Genomic DNA, 26,574 nt, shown 5'->3' with positions numbered 1-26,574 from the left:
CAAGGTTTTGTTCTGACAACAGCAGACATATGGATTGTACTTATTTATGTCTAATATGTTGGTAAACACATATGCACGATGTATGGATCATATATATATATATATATATATATATATATATATATATATATATATATATATATATATATATACTGTCTCTGTGTCTGATACATATATCCAATACAAACAGTAAAAGATTTTTCAAAACAAAAAATCAAAATTAAATACACCAGCAACAAATATGCAATAAAAAATATTATATATCATGCAGCTAGCAAGCCATCCATACAGGAATAATGTTTTCTATCATATATTGTTGCATGTATGCACTACACAAATATGTTTATATATGTTGATATATGGCTGAAATATATGTCCCATGTTTGTCCCAAATAAGTTGGCATATTTGTCACTAAAGTATCCATATGTGACTAATATAAGCTGGATTTAAGGGAAATCCATATTTCGCTGGTGTCGGAACAAAACCTTTTATCTCCAAAATGGTAACTTTACAGGAGAAGGAAAAAACCTACTGCACTTTTAATGTAAGTCAATGGAACCAGACTTTTTTCAGAGTCATTTTGGGCCATTTCTTTTGGTCCATTCATCATGAAATTTTGACACAATGTAAAGGACAACAGGCATTTTCAAACTATGTCAAAAACTGAAAAACGATGAGCTGAAAAACGAGCTGAAAAAATGCAATAATGAAATCTACATATTGCTATGCTTCAGATTTCTGTATGGATCACCTTATAATTTCCAAAATTATGCAGATAAGAGTAATGAATATTGAAATTCTGAAATTTAAAAATTATAAATTAAATTAATAAATACAGTGAGTAGAAGATATAGAGCCTTTTCTTTTAACCATAGTGAGTAGGAGTCAAAAGGTCTGAGGTAAAGGAAGAAAGAAACTGAAGTTGTACTTATTTCCCATCTCTTCGAACAACTAATCAGACAGAAATAACAGAGGGAAGATTTCTCACATTCCTGCTGAGGTAAACCCGTCCATTCCTGCTGACCCGAGCTTTGCTGTCCTGTCTGAGCGCATAGAGGACTGAGGAGAATCTGGGATCTTTGATACCATCCCTGTGAGGACGAATTGAAATGTTATAGCTCTCAGTAGGCTAGTCCTGTTCAGCTAAAGCGGCACTTACAGACAACCTATACGGCCTGTTCGGGCTAATTAGACGATCCATCAAAACAACAGCCAGCCATGGCGGCTCTCACCTCTCTCTGAGTTTGAACTCGCTGTTGTAGATTTCCTGAATTTGAGCCCTGTCGGTGATGCCAATCCTCTTCGTCTCATGCAGAAATTCTATAAAGTCAAGGCCAACTGAGTGGATGTGAGCTGGAAGTCGCGTATTTCTGTTTTTCCTACTCATTTTGTGAAGTTATGGACTACTACTGCTGGACGGACTGCTAACGCGGATGTGATCTGGTTAACAGACTTGGCATGCAAACGTCTATTCCTCAGAAGACCAGACTCTAACGGTGAAACGAAACCTAAGGCTCAGCTCTGAAGATGAGACAAATTCTCAGGAGAAACTGAAACAAAACAGGAATTCACACAAGTTTAATGCAGTAAGAAAACATACTGAGCCATAAATGTTGAGTTTTGATGGTTTTATCCAACCTGAGAAGTTTCAGGGTGATAGTACAGGTGCGGAATAAAGCGAAAGGTGGAAAAAGCGCCACCTGGTGCCCACAGGCGGTAGTCCGTTAGAGCAAAAAACAAAGATGGCGAATGAATTAATACACGCACTCACTGTATACACTGACCGGCCGCTTCATTAAGTGCACCTCCTTGTTTCTACAATCATTGTCCATTTTATCAGCTCCTTAAAATATAGATGCAGTTTGTAGTTCTACAATTACAGACTGTAGTCCATCTGTTTCTCTACATACTTTGTTAGCCCCCTTTCACCATGTTCTTCAATGGTCGGGACCCCCACAGAGCAGGTATTATTTGAGTGACGTTCTCTGCACTGCAGGGTCTCTGACGTGGTGGAGTCGTGTGTGTTGTGCTGGTAAGAGTGGATGAAAATAATAGAACTACAAAGTGCAACTATATGGTAAGTGAAGCTGATAAAATGGACAAGAAGTGTACAAACAAGGAGGTGGTTTTCATGTTATGACTTATCGGTGTCCAGTCCAGTCCATCTATTTTAGTTATTCTCAGTCGCTATAGTGTCATTGCTCTCAAAACAACTCAGCAATCAGGGCAGGCTGATTTCATTTTGCCAAACAAATTTGTGTCTTTATTGTAAGAAAAATATTCTTTTTATTATTCATTATTTAATTATGCAATATATAATAGTTAATACTTTTACAACAGTCAAAATTATTACATATTTCCATATAGCTGTATGTTCCTCTAAAACGGTAGCAGAAGACAAAACAAAACAAAAAAAAATACATATGGCCATGTCTATGACAGTGTGTTCCTCTGAGAGAAGCTGTACATCCAATGATGGCTCTCTCTGTTGCATTGTTCAAGGGGAATTGCTCAAAAACATTACATCTTGCCTGATGTAAAAAACGTAAAAACACAACATATCAGTTGGCAACTATGGGCCTCATTCACCAAATGTTCTTAAGAAGAAATTTCTTCTTAAAACCCACTTATGCAGTTTTTAAGATTCTGACATTCACCAGTATTTTCTTATTTGGGATTTGTTCTACAGTAAGAACAGAATCTACACACACTCACCATCACAAAGGTACGAACAATTTAACAGATTAAGAGCACGTCATGAATCTGACGTAAACGTTTTTATATTGGTGAATGAGGCCGAATGGTATAAAATCTAACAAGGAATTCAGTCATTCAAAGACTGTTAATTTAGGTAGATGCCCTGAGATAAAACAATTCATATAATACTCTTGTGTCCCCAGGACCTAGGGTCAGAGAATTGCAGTTACAGGGCAGAGGTAGGTCCACCAGAACTCCACAAAACATAAGGGGTGAGGTGAAGTAGACACGAGAGAAGAAGAACATCACTGTTCGTTCCTCCACTCAGGGTTGATGTATTGCTGGACAGCACTCTCCTCGGTGTCTGCTAGAGGTTGTGAGAGAGACAGAGAAATGACATGATACACTTTTAAGAATAGGATCTTTCAAATTTTAAAAGAAAAAAAAGCTGTGATGTGGCAAACTGATGCTCCACCAGACACTAACTGGACTGCTACCTCTCTCACAGCTCCTTACAAATGCATAGAGATCCAAAATGACATGTTTTTCTCTCTTGGTAACACATTCTTGTCTCCATTTTAAGTGCCGCTCCATTACTGCATTAGCTCAACTAAGTGTGTAAAAAAAACAGTTTGTATTTGAAAACCAGCCCAACAGTCTACAAGCCCAGATGTGATTTGAAGCTGAAAGAAAACCGGTAAGAAAATGATACTGGAGTTGCAAATCAAGTCACTTGACAATTGATGTAACCCCACTATGGCTATGCTGCAGCCCAGATGTTCACTAATTAGCAAGTGTTTCCCAAAACACTTCTTAACTGAAGAACTATGTAAACTAACAACTAACATTACCTATTTGTAATTGCTAAGTGCTTATTTATGTGTGTTCTATGTGCAAAAACTATATGTATATGACAGTAAAATTATATATTGTTTTGTAACCTATAGTTCATGCAATGATGAGATTAATAATAACAATAATAATAATAATAATAATAATAATAATACAATCATTGATGTTAATAATATTAAAGAATGTATTAATAACAACAGCTAGAAAATGCATACATAATTTTAAAGTATGCCCCTCTCCCTTCTGTTTTTCTCTGTTGTGCTATAAAACTTGATGTGGTTTAACCTTGCAGTAAATGAACACTGTTTTAAGCGGGACGTTCTTCAGATTTATTAGTTTCAAATTACAAAACCCTTCGGGAAACATTTGCCGAATTTACTTATTTTTTCCTCACGTCCTTTTTACTTTGTTCTTTATTTGCTATGACTAACACCACTGAATCAAAACAAATTAAGTCGGTACTTGTTTAAGTCTCCTGTTCTTGAATCGAATAGGAAACTACTGAGATGCGTATTGTATCTTCTGAGATTCAGCAGATTTACACCACTAAGCTCAGCATTTGTGTTACATATGCCACGCATTTCCGAGTTGTGAGATGAAGCTGGTGAGTGAATGTTAAAGCCAGCATCGAAATGGAGAATCATAAAGGAGCTGTTTAGAGTGAAAGGAAGGCTGTAAGAGTTTTCTCTTACCAGCACAGTACTCACCTTCAGCCTCCATTTGGATCCTAAGGGCTGCTAGCCGTTCTATTACCGCCTCTGTGCCTTCTACAATGCCACGATCCAAACCAATGTAGCCTCCCTCATCAGTACAGTACTGAATAAACCTAAATACATATAGACACATATAAACACGTACACATGCTAACACCGAAATACAATTGCAAACATGAGTGACCTCGTGGTTTGGAGATTTCGCAAATCAATGGTGGCAGATCATTGTGTGTACCTGGACCAGGTGGGATCACTGCTGAGAATGATGGGGTTTCCCACCACGATGAGCAAGGACTTGGCTCGGGTCATAGCAACATTGAATCTCTGCAGAGACAAAAAGAGAGGATAATAGCATGCATGTTAAATACGGCCTGACCGATATGGAAAGTTTGAGGTCAATACAGATACAGTGCTAAAATTCTGATAACCCATAATATCAGCTACTATAATTTTTTGTATTTATATTTTACTTTACTGCAGTAGTTTTAGTTAAACAGTACTTTACTGACAAATATGATTGGTAGTTCTCAATTGTCAGACTTCTTAAACTCAAATAAGCAACAGACACTTGCAGTCCTAAATAATATATTATTAGTATTATTAGCTGCATTACAAAGGCTAGGCTGCGGTCCAGGTGGGCTGGATTTCTTGACCACTACATCACCGATGGCTGTTCCAATCAGAAGAATCCTTCAAATGCAATCCAATACATTTCTTTAGCTGTGTATCTATTTAAGCAGGTGTGAATTGAATGCAGGGTGTGAAAAATAGTTTTTAGTTTGCAGAACAGCATTTAATTATGAATTAATGTTTTATCTGCCAAGTTACGTCATTCACATTAATGTGATAAAGCAGCCTTGGTAGACTGTTACAATTTTGCATTGTGTTATACAAAGAAGGAAACTTCATAGACAATGCTATTGAGGACCCTCCTATTTCAGCTGCAGCCTAGCTGTTGGAACACAACTATTGTAGTAATGGGGGTCCAGAATTCTTTGTCATTTTGTTTTCAATTAATAACCTCTTTTTTTAACAACACTAATGTTTCTAAATTGCTCAAATGTTTCTAGCTTTATAGAGTTTATCTGCTGTGTGAAACCAGAGGTAGGCAATAACTAGTTACATTTATTTGGTTATATGCACTCAAATTAATTGTTTTAGTTTTTTTTTCTCAACGTGCCTGCTGAAATCAAAATCTGTCAACAAATCAATCTATTTTAATCAGTTATTAATAGGGAAAATATAGTATAATGTAGTGTTAGTTCTGGCTAACTTTACAGGAAAAGAAAAAAAATCATTCTTAATATTTAATGTAAAGACATTTTTGCAAGGCATTTTTGAGCATTTTTCTTGATCCATTCATGTTGAAGTTTTTCCACAATGTTAAGACAGTTGGCGTTTTAAACTATTTAAAAATGAATAAGTTTTGTTCTGACAGTGATGATATGCAAGTTTTACTTTTATAAAACCAACTAACTTATCTTATTCTTTTAGTGGTGATCACAGAATATACACTCCTGGTCAAAAGAAAATTAGCAAAACATTTAGCTTTTGTCTTAACAACAGATTATTAAACAAGTAGATAAAGTAACTTAATATATGATAACTTTTCCCTTTGATTTCTTTAAATGTTGAATGTTTGTGTTTACAGAAAGAAGAATCAATATTTTTCCATCATCAGCATTGATGGCTTCAAACAGTTGAAAAACACTGCCAAGCTAATTTGTGTTCAATGTGAGACCAGATATTCTCTACAGGGTTTAAATCTGGACTATGACCAGGTCAAAACAATCAGTAAAAAACATATTTTGGGCTTGGCCAATTTTTTTGCCCAAAAGTGTATAATAAGAAACATTTGAAGTCTTTCTTTTTAACATCATGACTCAATTTGTATTGTGTAACTTCAGTGACTGGGGAAGTGAGTGTGCGTTCTTGAGCAAGCACACTTCTCCAGACGAAGAAAAAGGTGACCTTCCTCCTTGGACATGAAGAATGCAAGAAACTGGCCAGATGCCCGTCAGCATTGGTTTTTCAAGGCAACAACATTTAGTTGCGAATACCTTCTTGTATTTAATTTCATTATGTATCGTTTTTGTTACATTGGTGACAGCATCTGTATTACGACAAATAAACTAAAACGACACTAAAATGACCTTTGATGTTCATCATTTTATTTTGGACCGAAAGAAAAAAGGAGAGGCAGAAAGCAGACTTCAGTTCCAGTGCTGAAAGATGGTCTAGAGGTGTCAAACTCTAGAGGCAGTAAACCTTATAGTCACTGCTTACAAATTATATAAATTTCACTGATACTCCTATAGGTCTGTTTGTACTACTACAATCATTAGCAACAACAGCAATGTATCCAGTTTTTATTTTTTTTACTGCAATATATTCCTCAGGTAATCACACTAATTACTTCTTACAAAAATCAGCTGACAGAATAAACACTATAGACACTATAACATCATCTGCATAGTGAGACTGAGGAGCAAATGTATGCTTACTGAAGCACTGCTGCACTCCAAATGCAGCAATTAATTTTTTGGTAACACTTTATTTGGAGTGGTCCTTTGTAGATGATTAATAAACTCTTAACAGATTATCAGTAACACATCAACAACACATCAGTGAAGTAGCAGTAGTGAAGCATCTGAATACATTAAATATCTTGTAGATGTTCTGTTGATACATTACGTACATTAAGTAGATGTATTGTTAATATGTTACTTCCATTACGCAAAACCTAACCTTACCCTACCTTACCCAAAACCTAACCCTGGCCCTAATCCTAAACCTAATCTTAACCTTAACCCAAAACCTAATCCTAACCCTCATATGTTTCTGACATGTTACTGAGAGTCCACTGAGTGTTTGTTTGATTTAAAAAGGACCTCTCAAAATAAAGTGTCACCAAGTTTTTTTGGTTTTTTTTTCTGTGATCAGATCGAATAACAATCTGATTATTACAGCAAAACTCTTTTTTTCCATGGTGAACAATGCTCTGATATCTCAGCTGGTTTCTAACGTGAACTGAGGTGCTATCTAGTTTGTCTGTGTGGGATGTAGATATATGTAAAGGCACTGTTTTTTGTGACAAAAAAAATTCAAAAGGCTGTTTTTGCAGCCTAATTTCCATACTTGGACTGTATGGATTTGGGAGTGAAGGATATGTTTTGAAACTTCAGCACTGCTTACTTCAAAAACTTTTTTTTCACAAAAATGAGGAAACTTCAGTTTTCCATGATATGGACCCTATTGAACCAATGTTCCCGCCAGCAATCCTTTCTAAGAATTGGGCAATGGCCCAAATCTTCCCTCAGAGGAGTTACACCACATGTACATCCAAGCAAAATGTATCAGCTTGTAGAACTGGCGCTTCCTGTGTCCTAATGTGATTATTTCACTGTATAAAGACGCACAAGCCTTCCGTCCCATGCTTCATTTATGTACTGTGTGCTAAAGAATTTCACATAAATGAGTATGCCTATGCTCATTCGCCAGCACCAAATTACTTTGTAGACTAGAAAATCAGAAAGTGAAAAATTAATTGGAGCATGAAATAATTACACCTCCAAATTTGCACCAAAACCATATTTTATACAGGTAAATCATATGGATTCATACTATGTGGATATACTAAGAGGTTTCACTGCAGTTTTATAAGTCACTTGGTACTAAAGAAGTTATTAGCCCTGCTACTTTAAACTTCTACTCAAGCTGTTTTTTTGGATATATGCTTTCACTTTTACTTAAGTAGAAGTAAAAGTGCTTCTGCTTATGATAGATTTGCATTTTACACTTTCGTTTGGCAACACAGAACATGCAGGAAACAGGGAAAATTTGCATTTCTGTGTGTGTTTTCTAATGGGTCAGATGTGTGTGTGTAGTACCTTCTCATTGTTAAGGAAGCCAATGTTGAAATCTGTGTCTATTCTGATGTATTCACTGCAGCTGCGGACAGTAGACACAATGATGACCCTCCGCTCCTGACCCTGAAACTCCTCCACTGAGCCGACCTTCAGCACACAGACATTCACAGTTTAACAGGGCTGTAGGGAGGAAGTGATATGAGGGGGTACAGAAGGATTTACCAAGGCCTCGTCATGCAGATACAGAATTCCCTTAGTGTTACCTTCAACTCTTCAATGTCCTTGTAGACTCTCAGCTCCCTATCACATGTTCTGATAGCCTTCCTCAGTTTCTCCACCTGTGAAACACACCCACACACACATGCAGAGGCTTAAACACCAGACTTATTGTTCAGTAACCAATTGTAAGTTTTATTATCCAGCAACCAGCATCATTTACTCAGTACCTAATTTAAGGTTTGTGCCAGTGGGTACATAGTTCCCAGAGTTCATATCCTACATTTTCTTTTCTTTGGCTTGCTTACGACGTTTGTGTAGGTTTATGTATGAAAAACAGTCATTATTCATTTTTACAAATCTTAGAATTTAACAGGCTGCCTTTGTTACTTTGTCTTTAAGAATGATAAACTAATACATGTAAATCTCTGTAAATTGTCAATCTGTACTTACTTTAAGTATTTCTGTCACTTAACATTTTTTACCTGTTTATTTATCTATTATTTTCAAATCAGGCAACTTCAATTCACTTTTTTTAAACTTTACGTACTTCTACGTGAGGAAAAAATGCAACTCATACTTTTACCAAAGCATTTTTATTTTACTAGAGAACTTGTACTTCTGCCACTTTTGAGAATAAGTGTATATATGAAAATAAGCGCAATAAATCTTAAATGGGGTATTTTTGAAGCTTAATTTCCATACTCTGTACTGACTGGGGAGTGAATGATACATTTACATCAAGCTGTTTTGTTTCTCAAAAGCAAGGTTTTTTACAATATGGGTCACTTCACAGGTCAATTCTGAGAATTTGGAAACAGCCCCTTTAACTGGTATAAATCTGATACCAGAGGAGCCATGGCATGTGTACATCCTATTTGGGCACAGTGAAGCGTTTACATATTTAGAATCTGTGTTCACTGTGTTGCCATGTTTCTATCACTATACAAGCCATGCTCCTTTATTGTTGGACATACTGTGATTATTTCTGATTGAATGCACAAGCACAATTAGAGCATGATTCTCATCGGTATGTGCTTATTGTTGGTTTATACACTGGCCAGCCATTTCATTAAGTGCACCTTCTTGTTTCTACAATCTTTGTTCATTTTATCAGCTCCGCTTACCATATAGGGGCACTTTGTAGTTCTACGATTACAGACTGTAGTCTATCTGTTTCTCTGCATACTTTGTTAGCCTCCTTTTAGCCTGTTCTTCAAAAGTCAAGACCCCCACAGGACCACCATGGAGCAGGGATTATTTGGGTGGTGGATCATTCTCAGCACTGCAGTGACACTGATGTTGCGCTGGCATGTTAGGGTATGTTACGCTAGTCTGTAATCGTAAAACTAAAGCGGTGAGCTGATTAAAGGGACAATGAGTGTAGATAGAAGGAGGTGTACTTTATGCAGTAGTCAGCGTTGAGTACAGCATTAAAATGTGACTGATGTGTGACTTGTATTCTGTTCATGTGTTTTCTTGTTCAAAATGGCAGTCTGTGTTACAAACTAAGTAAAAATGTATGAATTGTTGGCTGTGTTAGATCAGATTTGTCAAATAAAGGAAACAACCACACTGATGAATCATCTTATTAACAGTGAAGGGCAGATTTAACAGCAGAAATAGACACGCTTTTACATGGGCCTTAAAGAATACAGTACATACGCAAAGACAGTGAAGATACTGGATTATACTGAAGTTTGATATAGTGAGACAATCATGTATACAGTTCTAATGTTCTGTTTATTGCATTGGCAACCAGGGTAAACTGCTCCTGACTGGTGATATTGCTCATTCCCACCTGTTTCCTGTAGGGGGTGATGATGCCGATGTCTTTGGGTGAGATCTTGCCTATGCCCTTCTTGCCCTGCGACAGCAGCAGTTTCTTCAGGTAGTCAATGACTTTAGTGATCTCTGTGGTGTTGAAGAAGGACGGACTGTTCGACTCCCGCTCATCCTTCCCATGCACACCATGGAATATCAGAGGAAAACCCTGACAAATCAATAAGCAGAAAGCACACATTAGGACTGATATTCCCACTATTCTACAGGAGTGAATGCTATAAATAATTTTTGGTTAATTCTGAGCCATGATAAACTTTGCTAATTGGACATTACAATGCATGTTAAGCAGAACATGAACTGTCCAAAATGTATACAGATAAACTTCGGATTTACAACAATGAGGCTTAAAATATTTTTGAGAAAACCTGAAGTCCATTACAGTTCAGACTTTGTTTTATGTATATTTATGTACGTGCATGTGAAACTGGGGGTTTGATGTGAAGTGCACCATTCCAGTGAAATTACTGTGTAATCAGTGTAATCACTGATTACAGTGGTGGTGAAACCAGACATAGTAACCAGATGATGGTAGCATTTAATGCCTCTAAAAGCTACATCAAAGAAATGATAAATATGTAGTCTGATGACTGAGAGACTGCTTTATAATAACACAGAGATAAGGTTTTGACCTAAAACATCTATTTTTAAATCAATTCATGACAGAGAGGTATGTGCAGGACATTCTAAGAAAACTCATTTTCAAACTACCACTATGTTAGCATTATTAATATTACTAAAAAAAAAAATTAGAACACATGTTTAGCTTCACTTGTTGTTTTAGGTAGTAAATAAAATGACTACATTTGCAATGTAAACATTGTGGCCCCTAGTTTCCTAATACAACTACTGTAAAGAAATTCAAGTCAATAAGTTTCTCTGCACTGAACCATTTGACATCAAAGTATTCTGAATGACTCCATTTAAACTCCTGTGCAAAAAAATGGGCGAAGCCCAAAATATAATGGTTTTCACTCATGCTTTTTGGCTAGTCAGAGTCTATAGAAAATATTTGGTCTCAGATTAAAGACATACTAGCTTGGCAATGTTTTTCAACTGTTTGCAGCTGAGTGGAAAAATACTGACTTTTCATTCTGTAAAAGGTTGTCTGCAAATTTACACACAAAACATCAACATTTAAAGGAATCAAAGGGAAAAGCGATCTCATACTAAGTTACTTTATCTATCTGTTTAATGATTTGTTGTTAAGACCATTAGAAGCTTATTATGTTGCTATTTTGGGCTTGGCCCATTTTATTAACATTAAGATTAAGTGATCCTTATTAGGGTCCCACAGTGGGGAAGTTTTAACCTCCAGAATTTAACCCATCCGTGCAGTGAAACACCACATGCACACTAGTGAAGACACACACTAGGGGGCAGTCAGCACACTTGCCCGGAGCGGGGCAGCCCTATCCGCAGCACCCAGGGAGCAGTTGGGGGTTAGGTGCCTTGCTCAAGGGCTCCTCAGTCATGTCCTGTCGGCTCAGAGGATCGAGCCGGCAACCTTACGGTTGCAAGGCTGGTTCCCTAATCTCCAGCCCACGTCTGCCCCCATGAGTGTACATGTGAATTACACAGAATGTTTAAAAAACTTGTGGAATTCCTTTTTAATTCAATAAAATAAGCACTTTAGGAGTGTCAAAGCAATAAAACCTTCCCTTTGAGGATGTGAAAATAATCAATGCTAACAGTTTTTGCATAGAGGGGTGTGAGTAATATGTACTGATATGTCAATAAAAACTGCAAAAATCTAGACAACTCATTCCAAACCAGTAGAACCTGCATTTATGCCACTACAAATTATACAAATAACTGCATTAAAAGGAAACCAGAGCCCTAGTATCACTTCTATGATTCAGTCTAAGGAGAATCTACATGGCAATGTATTATTTTTACTATTCATGTGTATGAAAAGACAGGTTTATACAGTATAGTGAATGTATACTGTAACTCACAGTTTTGGGAAGGTGTTCCCAGTTGCAGAAGAAGTTGGCACTGTATTCATCTGCATATGGCTGCAGCTCTCCATCATAGAACATCTCATTAGGAATCTTCAGGATGGCCCTGTGAGATCTGCACAAGAGAGACAAAGAGGTAAAGGTTTAAAACAGAACAAGCAGGATCAGAATCAAGAACATTTTACTGGCCAAGTACACAGTAATATACCAGAACTGGTGATGGTAGTGCTTATAGTTGTATGGACAAATGACTTTTTTGTTGATTTTGGAAGTAAAAAGAAGTAAACCAGCAAACCTTTAAAAACAGTATTCTGCAAATGTTATTGTACAGTTACTTTATGTTTGTTAGCACAAGGTTTGATGAGTCAGAGAATTTATTACACTCTTGCCTTGCTTAAGCAGTCTTAACAAGTCAATAAAGGCTTTACAAGTTAAAGACTCAAAGACATTACAATTGGAAGAATGTCCAAACTTTCCCATGTCACAATTACTTTTTTATTTTTATATAAAATAAAATGTTTCATTTTCATTTAATCAAATATAAAGCAACTGTGCATTAACATTTGCAGAATCTTTTTATTTATTTGTTTTTAATAGTTTGCTGCAAAGATTGTCTTTACTTTTTTCCACTTCAAACTAAAGGTGCAATTCGGCTAGGGGTGCCCATTGAACTTATATATGTTCAATGGAGAAAACAAATAGTAAACAAATAAAATGCACTGTCAAAACCGCTTTGAAATGAAATACTGAATTTCAAGCGAATATATATTTTTATAAGAAAGTTGGATGTGCATGCTGCACCTGTAGTTGCGCAGCAGCTTGGTGACATAGTGAGTGTTGAATCCGGCGTCTCCTTTCTGATAGAGAGGATTTTTGGTCATCAATCGCTCCAGAAATGACAGACCTAAAACACAGCGATCACAACAAGTTGTCGTACAGTGACAACATTATCACTATACGACATGCACTCCATCTCTCAGTTTATGAGAGCTATGGGAGCTTGAGGCACAGCCTGGCATTGTGTTTGACAGAGAGTGGAGTTCTGTAACTCACCCAGTCCATACTGAATAGCATTTGGAGACCTTAGAATGGGTCCCAGCTGCTTTGGATCTCCAGCCAGAACCAGCTGCCCTGTCTCTGCATGCAGCAGGCCTACATAAACACACAAGTCAAACTCTGTTACCATGAAATAAATTCAAAAGATTAACATAGTGTAGGTACCCCTGTAATCGGCCACCTCAAAACAAAACATCAGGAATCTAAGCTAACTGTAAATAAATGGAAGCACTTTACTCACCCAAATCAATGTTTTTCGGGAGAGATACGTGTGTAGATTAATGTCCAAGAGTCATATGACATGATGAGAAAACAGTTTTTTCAATAATAATGTTTTTGTTTACTTTGACACTAGTATCGCTAGAATGATGGGGGTCCCCCAATATCGGCCACCTCACTTGCTGTTTTCCGTAACTCATCTTTCAGCCTAAAATTCAGCGTATAAAATTGTAAAAAACATAAAATATATGTATATATTCGTTATTAAAATGTGATGTTATTGTATTGTTTCATTATTCAACTTGATTTGCTTGTTTAACTAAGTATAGAGCACAGCTCTTTGCTGCGTGCCTGATTGTGCCAGTCAAATGAGAAATCGCGTTTATGCATTATTCCTACCAGACTCAATGCCTTACAATGCTTCACAATGAGGTTAAGTTTGTCCTCTGTGGGCACCCTTACGCCCTATATGTAACACCACGATGGCGGCAAACTTTTTTTTTACCTCAGAGAAGAGAAAGCTAACCGATAAGCTAACTTTCTACACAGACCAATGTCCATCGCGGAATGAAAACGGGTTGTGTGTTCCATGCGGTTTTGTACATGCAGAATTACAACGTCATTAGTGATACTTAAATATTGTTTTCAGATATGATTTTTGCTAGAATAAAGTTTAGATGCCCTTGTAAGGTGCAAGCTTATGTGTTTTGAATTTCGCCTTAGCAATTGGCAGAGAGAGAGAGAGGAATTGCGCAATACGCGCAAGTGGCCGATGTTGGGGGACGGCCAATGTTAGGGGTAGCTACGTTACATACTCTGGCTGTAAGCTCTAAGACAACAATCAGTTATAACATTCTTAGTCAACTAAGGTATAGTCTGTCAGTTAACTGCAACCATTTATTTCTTTATGATTTTTTTCTTATTTGCTTGTATTTGAGAATTTGGTGAATTCTAAGTGAATTATAGTTGAATATACAGTGAATTTTAGTTGCCTCAGGCACTACATGTATGAGGTAATTTGAACTGTTCAGTCATTGCAGGCGTTAACATTGTGTTTATTGTGGAAACTTGTGTCATGATATCCATAAAGATAGCAGCCCTACTTAGGTCAAAAAACAAAGTGACAACAGTGAACGCAGAGAGAACATATTAGGTTCTCCAGGCAATCAAACACAGGTATGGCAGATCAACCAAATGTTTGTTTTTGTTTTGTTGACTTTGGTTGCCTTCCGCCCAATGACAGCTGGGATAGGCTCCAGCACCCCACCGCGACCCAGAAGGATAAGCGGTTTAGATGATGGATGGATGGATGGACTTTGGTTGCACCCACTGATGTTCAACTGCTGCACATGTGCCTAAGGTCGCCATGCCTAAACAAGCATGTGAGCCATTACCATTGTATACTGTTGTTAGTTAAGCTTAGTTTCCCTCTCAATTAACTAAAAGCTATGGTCGTATCACGCTAAGGTAACATGTACACTTTATTAATTTGTTAATCAAGGAATGTATTAAGACATTCTTTATAATATACAGTAAAATGAAAACTTCCATTTAAGGTACAACTAATTTTAGGTTCTACAGTCCAGTATTTTCCACCACTACGACTTATTTATTGGCCCTTTTTTTTGCCAACTGGGGACTGTTTGACTTCTAGTTGAAAATCAGGCCTTTTGGTTATGTAAGGGAATTGTGAAAGCCTTGGACATCTGCCCTTCTGTTTCTCCCTTGTTTGTCTGCTTATTTTTCTCCCTTTATGCAATGTCTCCTCATGGCTCTGCTCGGAAAGGTCAGTATAGGTGTGCTCTAGGGCTGCAACAAACGACTAATTTGATAGTCGAATAATCTATCAATTACTGAAACAAATAATCGGTTATTCGGATTATTATTATGAATAACTACATTACCAAATAAATTTTATGTAGCTATTGGCTTTTAAATTTAGCTTGAGGTCGTTTAATGCATTTGCTAACTAACAGTGAAGACAATAAAGATGAATACCATTCAATAATTCACTGTTTTAATGAACTTTCCTGCTAATACAAAAGATAAAAAAAATAAAACTCCAATGTATTTTTCCTGTCAAAATTTATAACCAAGGATGTGCAAAGTAGCAGCAATAAAATAAAACAATCATTTTTTCTTTAATCAAGCAAATTAAAAAAATCTAAATTTTAATGTTAAATTTAAACAGTGCAGTCTGTGCTCTGTGCATTCTGCTGTCTGTCTAAACTAAATGCAACTAAAATTTACAATCATAGGTCTTTACTGAAACGGAGGAAAGTCAGTATCTCTCTGTGCTCCTGTAAGTCTCGCTCTTAGATACTCCCCTCAGCGGAGATGATGTGCTTTGACAGAGCGGATGATAACGTGGCGAATGTTTGTGGCAAACTTCTCTATGAACAGTTAAATTTGAACGATTTTCTGCAAACACTTCATTTCAGCGGTAACCCTTTGTCCAGCTGCATGTATGTTCACGTTGAACTACCTCTTTAAACTGTTAGCGAGTGGAGCTAAACGTTCGCGGAGAACAGAAACCTGTTTGGATCGCTTTCCTGTGTTCACCGAACTTGACCGCACCGGCGGACTCGACGTGAAGACGATGCAGTGTTTAAAAGTGTGAACGTTATCAGGAAAATGAACAGGGTCGCTGTGAATAATAGTTACTTGCTTCTCTGTTTCAGCTCCATTCACGATAATAGAGAAAAGCATTTTGAAATAGAAAATGTTACAGCTCAGCTCAGAACATGAAGTAGGACGGCTTTTAACATTAGCATTAGCTAGGTTAACTAGCTCGCTAGCACAACTATCGCCGCGTCCCAAACCACACACTTCTGTACTTCACATACTACACTAATGAGTGCACTTATAATTGTATATGCGCTATTTTTACACACTATTTAGTGAGCTAATATGCGGTTTGGGACGCGGCGTATCTTACCGAGATGAATCTTCTTCACCGAACTCCGTCAAGTTTCCTCTTCAGATGCTCCGACATGGAGGATGTGCTCCCATGCCAGCTAAGGTCGGCTTTACAAATAACACAACTGACAACCTTTTTTTAGCTCCCACATTTTGAAGGATTTTGTTCTTGAGGCAGCCATCGCGCTGTTAATTCTCCAGTAAGCGGTAATGTCAAAACGTTCCTAGAGAGCGCGAGAAAGACGCGTCATCAACTAATCGACTACTAAATTCATTGCCAACTAATTTGGTCGTCGATTTTAGTCAACTAAGTCGAATAATCGTTTCACCCCTAGTGTGCTCACAGCAGCACTTTCATGCAAATGAGGTGTTACCACATAACCTGCTGTGGTGAAATGTGTTATTGGACAAAGGTGCTGCAGATAACCATTAAGAGGATCCTTTTTTGCCAGTTTGCCATTTAAGAAGCAGCCTTAAGCCTGTATTAACAGCTCCTTTTACTGTGTGCACTGAAAATACGTTGAGACAGTGTCCTGGTGAATTTTTTAAAACCTCACTGCCACACCCCCCCCATCCTCCCTGTCTGCCCCCTGCACCCCTTGATAGTATCGTCAATCTGCGATGGGGGTGCAATCAAACAATATTATATTAATTACTGATGAGATCATTCTGCTTTTTCATTCTTGTAAGCAAAATAGGCCTATATAGAAAAGACGAAAGACGCACAGTAGAGTTCTTTTGAGACACTTGGGGCATGGTTGTGAATAAAGATTTTTTCTCTCTGTACCAACATCCTGACTCCCTTTGCCTCAACAGAGACTAACAATTCTAGTTGGGGACAGCATTAGCACATTGCACATGCACAAACATAGTACCAAGTATCTTTGTTAGAATATTTCTTACCAGCTATGCCCACAATAGCCTCAGATTCCACCGCATGACCAGCTTCATCCACAAAGATATGAGTGAAATGACCAACAGGCAACCCCCCAGTGACCAGCCTACATACACACACACACACACACATTTTATATATATATATATATATATATATATATATATATATATATATATATATTTATATATATATATATAAAATGTGTGTGTATATATATATATATATATATATATATATATATATACACACAGTATGCACCATGTAAAAGCTTAATTTGCTTAAGAGTTTCATTTTGAGAATAAGAATTCTAGCTGGGGAATTTCTAAAGGGGTTTTCAACCTCTAGCCCCAGACTAGTCAGAATTCTTATTAGAGATCTCAGCAGACGTTTGTAGTAGTCTGTCCGCGGCTTAGCTTGTCTATGAAAATGATTATGAAGGATTTTTACCTGCCGGCTGTAAACGCAGTTGTGACCAGGATCTTGTACTGCGTCAACTCCTCCTTACTCGGGAACTCATACACCTCACCTTTAAGATTGCAACAGGCCTAAAGAGACAGCAAACGTACACAAGTAAATTGCGTTGAGTGGAAGCACTGAAGAATTGATTTCACAATGAAGCCTGTTCATTTCAGAAGAGACAACAAACACCTACTAACCCGCAGGCTGAGGGGCACTTGGTCAGGACTGCGGCTGAGGGCATACATTCGGTAGACTTTGCGAGGGGCGACGTGCTGCAGCAGTTTCTCACACAGCTGATCTGCGGCACTGTTAGAGGGAGCACACGCCAGAATATGTGCACCCAATACACATTTCTCCACCTAAAAAAAGAGAGATATTGTGAGTGCAGTGCCACTTGCCCTGCAAGTCAACCTTGCTAAAGAGTATGTTTCATAGGTCAATGTATGTAAAAACCTCTGTCTTAATGAATTCAGTTAAAGACTGTTGTTTTTATCTGACGTCTAGAGCACATGATTGTCAACATGGTGCTACAACAAAATCACACTTGTGTGAAATAAATTGTTTACAACAGCTTAGAAGCCAGCAGGAAATGGAGTGTTGATAACAGCAAAAATATTTTTGGATATTTTTTCAATCCAGCCGGTTTATCTTGTTCATAAAAGCTCACTGTTTTCATGTTGTGCAGACCAGGCCACTATCTAGCATTTCCTGTCAAGCTGTTAAAAACTGCATGAAAATGCATAGACACAGATGTGTGGAAAGTTTAATGTACAAATACATACAGATGGTCCAGGGATGAAGCACCTGAGGCTGAGACTACTGAGCAACGGTCTGCAGGTCACATCCAAGATTTCCATGAAAATATTCAAGAACTTCAACAACTTCAATTTATTTCAAGCATCCATTCAAACATTTTTTGTGATATTTTTAATGAAATTAAGTTTACCTAATTAAGTTCTAAACTGTATCTTAAATAATTAATTTAATTACTTGTGGAAAGACTGAATTATGCTCAAATATTAACTATAAATGCAACGTTTAGAATAATATTTTACATTAACTAGTTTTATGTTCATTTATGGGGGATATGTGCAATTTTTTATCATTACAAAATATTCTTTCAGTCAATTCTCTAAATAATGTAGTCACTTTTGATGAAATATTGGGGCCAAAATGGTCTACAAAAGGGATTTTTAGTTATGAAGCCACTCTGAACCCATGGTGTAGCTTCAAATATTGCTTTCAGAGATTTTTGTAATTTTATTAATAAAAAAAGTTAAAAAAGATAAAAATGTAGGAATACTACACAAAGCCTTAATATTTGGACAAAAATGAAAACTCAAAAGATTACATTTGAAGATTTCATTAAGATAAAGTAAATTATTATTGTTATTGTTGTAATCCAGTTAATATTTCAGCTCAGTTAAGTCATTCTGTAAGCAGTTAAACTCAATGCTTAAGATGAAAATTAGAACCTATTAGAGCAGAAGTCATAACTAAATCATAACTATTCAAAGCACAGCTTTAACATTTTGCATGGTTGCCATATCACAAATGAAGTTTTGCATGAATTTTCCACTACATCTACCATGTTGTCAGTTTTGGACAAGCATGTGATACCTGTGTCATACTTGTCTTACAGGTGTAGTGAATGTGGCAGTCGGTGAAAGCTGCCCCACCTGTTTGATTGCCTCCACCATGGTGACTGTTTTGCCGGTACCCGGAGGCCCAAACACCAAATAGGGGGCCGGCTTGGAGACACCGGCCACAATGTTGCAAACTGCAGTGTACTGTTCATGATTCTGCTCCAAATTTCTATCAAAGAGACTATTTACACACATAAAACAAAACATCCATTTTATAGGTGCTTACACACAGATTCATTCAATCATATACAGTCAGAGTGAAAAGCACTTTCAACATATTCAACCAGAAATATGGCGTCATGGTTTAGCACCATTAGCTGATCGATGGCTCACTGACCTTAATGAAAGTTGTGCATTTGAGTTCTCAGAGTTTGACCCTGTAGGGGAACAAGACTTCATCGAGCCTGTGCTGGACAGCCAGCTGCACAGCTCGATGCTGGAGTTTCATCAGGAGCCTATTGAAGGTGAACTCCACCCGAAACTTCATGTTGTCTATGAAACTATCCAAGAACCTGCAGAGCAATACAAAAAGCAGTGTAGAGAGTTATGTTTAGTCTTAAACTAAAGACAAAATCATGAAGGTATAAAGGTTAGGGTGGCCCAAACAGCATTTCACAGGCTTCCGATGTTCATTTGTGTGTCTGAACAAATACTCAAAAATTAATTCTCAAAATCATTCTCTAAAAACAATATATTTACATTTCATAATTTAAGCTACACTATGTAAGTTGCAAGGATTTGGAGACCTCTCTGGTGGAAATAACATAAACCTGCCAACATCATATTGAATGTCTGAAGCCTGGCTTACTTTGAGGAGAAGCTCAGTTTGAGCTGGTCGAGCTCCACACGATGCACATAGCCTTTGTATTTAGTAACAGACCGCAGATGTAGGTCTTCACTTTTAGTGAGCAGCAAGTGATCTCCTCTCAGCACTGATGGCCGATTCTCAGAAACACCCGGAACCTGCAAAGGAAAAGCTAATATAGATCTGGAGAGATCTCAGACATGTGCTTACTCACACTGCTAGCTACATATCAATAAGAACAATAAACAGAGAATTGCATACTGTCCTTTGGATAGTAACGCTGCACTGAGTACTGACACTGCTCCTGCACTTACCTCAAGCACCAGCAGCTTCTTGTTTCGCTGGTCCCTCTCCATGGTGACGTCATCCTTGTTGTATCTCTTGATGTCCACCCACATTTGAGACTCCTCCAGGTAAAGTAACAAGTGGAAGCGTTCTGCATAGTTATGGGAAACTCAGCACAGACTCCAGCAGGGACCTAATCACGATCACACACAGATACAGTCTATAAACTCTGACAGCACTCCATAGTAACAGTTAACACTGACCAAGGAGCAGGTTGTCCTGAGCAGTAAACCACAGGACAAAACCTTAAAAAGGTAATGAAATTGTATGATGAGTCCTGTTAGTTACTTACTTCTTTTCCTGGAGATGAGCCTTGGGAGCACTTGAAGGATCTTTTAGGAACTTGGCCAGCTCATTGATGTAAGATGGACAATTATAGTCTTGCAGCGGCACCTTATATCCAAGTCGATTTAAGGTGAGGCTACTGGAGACATTACAAAAAGAAACAAGCACTAAAAAATTGTCTGTCCAGAAAACAAGTGTTTTTTAAAACTTTCTGAACTAGGGATGCATTGATATAGGACCTGTGGGCCGATGTTGATACATAAACATTTATGTAGAAACTGGGATTTGGGGAATTTTAACATGTGGTCGCTTATGATCAGTCAGAACAGGCAAGTTCTTGGGTTTAAACAGTAGTTCGGTCAAGATAAAAGATTAAAGAAAGTCTGAGTTTGGTCAGAAGTTACAGAGGAGAAGAGCATAAAAAGTCTTTGGCACCTAGATCATCTCTGATTGTAGCTCTCTCTCTCTGTTTCTCTCATTCCAGCTCTACAGGATTTACTCACAATAAATTTGCATACCTTTGCAAAGGTCTGCACTTCCTCACAATAGTTTTATGTTCATTTGCATTTCCATTGCAATAGTTTTACATTAACTCACAAATCTACCATTTGTTTGTGAAGCATAGTTCTGTGAACTTTCTAGCTTATAATACTCAAAGCCATTCAGCCTGTTTTAGGTAGAATACAGCAATTGTTTCAAACTCACAACTAATACTGCACTACAGTTTGATAATGCAGCCTAAGTCAGAGTTGTCCAATGTTATCTATAAAGGGAAGGTGTAGACACCAACCTATGGTTACCAAATCTTTTTCTGAAGATCCACTTTCCAGTAGGGTTTGGTTCCAATCTGCATCTAACATACTGCTCCCTCCTTACTTAACACTAACACACCTGATTCAGCCTATCAAGAACTTCTGAAGATTTTACTTAGCTGGAGCAGACTGTGGCTGAAACTAGACTCTGCAGGAAGGTAGATCTCCAGGACAAAAGGTGGTGTCCACTGCTGTAAGATAGCGGCATATTACAATACTGCTGGAAATGCCTCTTTTCTGAAATTACATTAATCCTTATCATATCAATCAAGAAACCTCAGGTATAACATCAAGCATCCATAAGCCACCTTCGCAAACAAATGGTAGTTATGCAAATGAACGCAATGTTTTTACCAGGGCCCCTAACAGGTTTTGTAATAAAATTAATAAAACACAGATATTAAAATGCAGTAACCCAGCATCGCCTAAACGTTCTGCTCTTCCCCAGAGTACCATAACTCCATCATCAAACATCTGTTTGAAATATCAGTCAAATCTGTCCAATGCTGATCATTTTTTAAGCAATTATCTGCCAATACTGATATGAATCCGACATCTTTGTGCATCCCTAGTCTGAATGTTCTTTGTCTCTCAACAGTACAACAAAATGTTGCTGTTGGTATAAAACCTTCTATTATCCAAATAAATAACTTTATAATATCATTTTGGTCCATTTATCAGACAACGGCTGATGACGTTTTTAAGTTATGGAAAAAAAAGAACAAAAATGGAAGGTTTTGTTCTGACAGTGACAAAAGGCACTTCTTTTTTGCATATTTAGCCCTCTGGAGTCCACAAATACAACCGTGCATCAAATTCGATATTTCTATACATCTTTTTCTGTCTTTTTGATAATACAGCACAGAAATATGGTTAAAACATTCCTTCAATGCGTAGAGTCTGCTCTCTCGATTCTATCTTATATCGAGATCATGTGTGACTCACAAATGGAGATGGAGGCTGTGAAGAGGGGTTGAGATACACGTCATCTGCCTCTCACCGTATGTAAGTGGTGGATTCTTGTGTCTGTCTACATTTTGTGTGAAGCTGCCCAAAATCACTACGGACTTACCCATCACATCAGAAACGCTTCATTCTTCATTCAGTCAACATCAGAGACACACGTAAAATAACGTGCAAGGAGTTTACAGCCACTGAAATTGCTACAGTGGTTTTGGAAAGTAGTGACGAAGATAGTGGAGCATTTTGATATGAAACATATGGGTTGTGTTATATACAAGTGCCTTTAAAGAGGTATTTAAGATATGCAAAAATCGAGAAAATGCCCTTAGACACCAGAGGGTTAAATGAACACTTCAAGCCATTTGCAGTCTGGTCCAGGACTATGTAGAAACGGTGGCTGAGATCTTTACTGTGCAGCAACATGTAGTCAAAGACTTGGCTGAACTATGCGTGAAGGCCTGCCCTTAGAAACAGTTATATGTGTTCTAAAGACATACGTTTCTGGTGGCACTCCCTCATCCACAGTGAAGGGACACATTCTGGATGCTGCTGAGTTTAAAGGGTCTGTAGGGCTCAACAGGCGCCAGCTCCGCTGCCAGCTGTGTCCTGAACTCTGCTTCAATGAAGCGGACAACGTAGAATGGTCTGGAAAACGACTGTATGCTTGGCTTAAACTCAAAGGCCACTGTAGCCCCATAAACACCCACGTCCTCTGAAAAGAACTTCATTTTGATCTCATATGTCTCACCTGTTGGAATAAATGGGTACAATGTAGAGTTAGGTTAATATAGAAAGAGAGGGGTTTTGTTGGAACATGCTGACGCTATACTGTTTTTTCTCACCAGGGCTGAGGTGCAGAGGATCGCTGCGTGTGACTTTCTCAGGGTCCTCAAACGCGAAGCAGTGTATCCAGTGAAGTGGTGAATAGTAGGTGAAGTAAACACTGCCCGTTCCCCTGTTCTCCACAAAAAGCTTCTGCTCATAAACCTCTTCACGCTCCACACAGAAGTGGATTTTGCCATCTACCATCTCTGTCTCAGAGCTGATGTGAATTCCATTTTTATCAGCCACAAACTCTGACCTGAGGAAAAACATGTTGTGCTATTATAGACGTGACAACACAAAACATATTATTGTACAGCAAGAAGAAGCTGGAAAATATCTTTAGCATCATCTAAGAGGTAATATATGACATACTTCAGCCTTACGTTTAAAAGGGGATTTTAGGACACAATATTGTTCACACAAAACTCAGGTTTTCAAGGCAAAGGAATTGTAATCTGAAAACAAATCTGAATATGGGCTTCCAGTGTTTTCAACACATAGGCTATAACCCCAAAAGCATATTGACCGCCATCCAAGTATATTTTTTCCTATTTTCACAATTTCCAATTGCCATTTTGTCCTATTCCAAAATGTTTTATATTGTTATTTAGATACAAGGGTACTTGCTTGTGTTTTAAATTTCAAACCATACATGCCTCATTTGAATACCTAGTTAAGTGCTCCACTCCAGGTTTGATTCAGATCTGTGGGAAACTCTTCTTACATCTTACTCTTCTTACATTAACATCTACATGTTAAACTTGGGTTTCTGTATTGAAACAAAATGTGTTTCCCAATGCACACAAAGAAAAGAATTTATGAAACAACATTATTAGTTATTCTTGAATATGCTGATGTTATATACAGATGCTTCTGCTAATACCCTTAAACCTTTAGGTTCAGACTACCACTCAGCTTTTGGAATCATCACTAGCGACTCTAACAACCCTCATCACTGCATGCTTTATGTAAAAGTAGGTTGGTCCTCTCTAGGTATATGTTAGAAAACACACTGGCTTTATATTATAAATCACATTAAATCTGACTATAAACAAGGTAAATGGTCAAACTCCTGCCTTTTACTGACCTGGAAAAAATCTGCTTTTAGCTGCAGTGCACCAGTGAGATTTTTGTCACTCAAAGATTTTAAACTTTTAATATTTAACCCTTTCCACTCTGCTTGCATCTGCTATTTAATATTAGTAATTGGTTTGGGTACATTTATATTGTTATTGCATGTATGCTTTTTATTTATTATATTATTTTTGTTTGATTATTTTATGTTTTAATTATTTTACCTACTAATTTACCTACTATTCAGTTGTCATTTATATATAAATATTTGTAAATGAGTAAGCTGGATTTTTTTTTCTGGTGAGAACAACAGTGCTGAGCCAATTTCTGTACCGTTCAACATGGTGGACTACCCTCTTCAACTGACAGCCCCAAAGCATCAGAGATACAATACCATATTTGACAGTGGCTATCAAGTGCTTTTCACTGTATACCGTCTCTTTTTTGGAAAAACAAGGCAATAGTGTGCATGACCAAAAATGTTCTATTTTTGTTTTACCTGGCCCACACAACATGATTCCATCTGTAGTTCCAGTAATGTTTTGTGAAGTTCAGGTATTGGATGCAAATTACTGACTTAATGAATTAATTTGGTCAATTTGGCTGCCAGTTATTTTAAAATGCTCCAGTGAAATAACTTCATCTTTGGTTTGTGCACAGTATGACAGAATGTGAACCGTATTGTTTGTTTGGACTATTTATTAATAATGGTCATTTTATAATGTTTTTTTATTTGATTCATGAGTCAATTAGATTGGGTACAACCTAAACTGATTTGATCAATTCAGTTTAGCCAATTACTTTAAAATGCTGCAGTAAAACATGGACATGTAGAAACACTGTTTTAGTCCACCAACCTTGCAACCTGTTTTAGCATCAGGCTATGGGCAAGTGCACCAAGTTTGGTCAATCAAACAATGTATTCTGGTCGTGCACAACTATGTTGAAAATATAATAAACGCATCTATTGGCAAAGTTCTTCAGACTAAAGACTTGCGTATTGTGACACATGTACATTAATTTAAACAGAGAGATAGATATGTTAATAATACTTAATTTATATACATTTCTATATTGTAATGCCCCCCTGGTGGTGGATTTAAACCATATTGGGCACACTTCTTCAGAGTATTACTTGGAGTATTATTATTTACATAATAAATTTGATCTCAATCAGGCAAAGTATTTTTGAGGTGCAGGCAACAAAGCCATAAAAACTCTGCCCACATGGACTGATTGACATTTTATAGCAACAGAGTTATAAACTCAAATTTTGGTTTCATAATCATTCACTTACTGACTCGTTTCAAGACCAGCGTTAAGATCAGATGTTAATCGTAGGACTAACTGAAAATGTGTTTTTTAAAAACTGTAAAAATTACTAAATGATGTGGCAAAGTTGTCAGGCTCACAGAGGTGCATTATTTGAGCTCAACTACATTTATATAAGCTAAACAGTATAAAACATTTACTTGTTGTAGTGTTTTAAAATATGAGTAGCATCTTCCCTGTGGCCAACAGCTGTCAAACTTCAAAGGAAACTAGAGAGTACATAGAGATCTGTATTAAAGTTCATGGTAATTGGCTAATTTTAAGGCTGTCAAATGCCTGGTAAATCTGTAAAGTTCAATCTTATAGGTTGGCTTTACACAGCGGAAATTTCATGCAACTTAGCCACAACACTTGCAACCGTCTCAACTTTGTGGAATTTAAAATACCAATAATACAACACATGATCACCTTGAACGGCATACTTTTGAACAACTACTGGAACAATTTTACTGGAGCAATGAACAAGAAGAAAAAACAGATGATGGTTTATTGGACAGTTGAAAAGGAGACAATAATAAAAATGCAAATATGTAAATAGCATCTGGTGATGTCTTTATAGCAAGAATGATACAGTATATTAAAAAATACCAGCTGCTCTGAGTTAACTAGTGGAGTAACTGAAGTTGTTGTGGGTAATTTAAACTGCTTTGTGTAACTGTCAAGTTGCACAAAAATTATGTTGCAGGCAACTCACAACACACAACTAGTTTGTGCTCAAAAATGTGCATGATTTTGCAAAATATGCGAATACCTTTGAATTAGGAGGGAAGAGCTGCATGGTTTGT

At 37.3% G+C, this 26,574-nt stretch overlaps 2 protein-coding genes across 2 annotated transcripts in view; both read right to left on the bottom strand.

The window, feature by feature from the left end:
• Positions 1 to 1,753, bottom strand: part of mov10b.2 (Moloney leukemia virus 10b, tandem duplicate 2) — a 30,748-nt gene extending 28,995 nt beyond the window's left edge. Inside the window, exons 1-2 of the mRNA XM_036579148.1 lie at positions 1,234 to 1,753; positions 990 to 1,092 (exon numbers count right to left, since the gene is read on the bottom strand). Coding sequence (XP_036435041.1) covers positions 990 to 1,092; positions 1,234 to 1,388 — 258 coding nt within the window. The 5' untranslated portion in view covers positions 1,389 to 1,753. The remainder of the gene's footprint in view (positions 1 to 989; positions 1,093 to 1,233) is intronic.
• A 500-nt stretch (positions 1,754 to 2,253) lies between these two features.
• mov10b.1 (Moloney leukemia virus 10b, tandem duplicate 1) overlaps positions 2,254 to 26,574 on the bottom strand; it is a 30,329-nt gene continuing 6,008 nt past the window's right edge. Inside the window, 22 exon segments of the mRNA XM_036579147.1 lie at positions 2,254 to 3,065; positions 4,258 to 4,376; positions 4,499 to 4,587; positions 8,154 to 8,279; positions 8,396 to 8,470; positions 10,150 to 10,341; positions 12,149 to 12,266; positions 12,953 to 13,055; positions 13,205 to 13,303; positions 17,249 to 17,346; positions 17,691 to 17,788; positions 17,900 to 18,061; positions 19,382 to 19,529; positions 19,686 to 19,732; positions 19,734 to 19,860; positions 20,157 to 20,311; positions 20,468 to 20,602; positions 20,604 to 20,631; positions 20,791 to 20,922; positions 23,056 to 23,109; positions 23,111 to 23,306; positions 23,401 to 23,639. Of these exon segments, the coding sequence (XP_036435040.1) occupies positions 3,004 to 3,065; positions 4,258 to 4,376; positions 4,499 to 4,587; positions 8,154 to 8,279; positions 8,396 to 8,470; positions 10,150 to 10,341; positions 12,149 to 12,266; positions 12,953 to 13,055; positions 13,205 to 13,303; positions 17,249 to 17,346; positions 17,691 to 17,788; positions 17,900 to 18,061; positions 19,382 to 19,529; positions 19,686 to 19,732; positions 19,734 to 19,860; positions 20,157 to 20,311; positions 20,468 to 20,602; positions 20,604 to 20,631; positions 20,791 to 20,922; positions 23,056 to 23,109; positions 23,111 to 23,306; positions 23,401 to 23,639 (2,602 nt within the window). The 3' untranslated portion in view covers positions 2,254 to 3,003.

Source organism: Colossoma macropomum, unplaced genomic scaffold, assembly GCF_904425465.1.
Source record: "Colossoma macropomum unplaced genomic scaffold, Colossoma_macropomum, whole genome shotgun sequence".
Lineage (NCBI taxonomy): Eukaryota > Metazoa > Chordata > Actinopteri > Characiformes > Serrasalmidae > Colossoma > Colossoma macropomum.
This window is presented reverse-complemented; position numbering and strand designations above follow the sequence as displayed.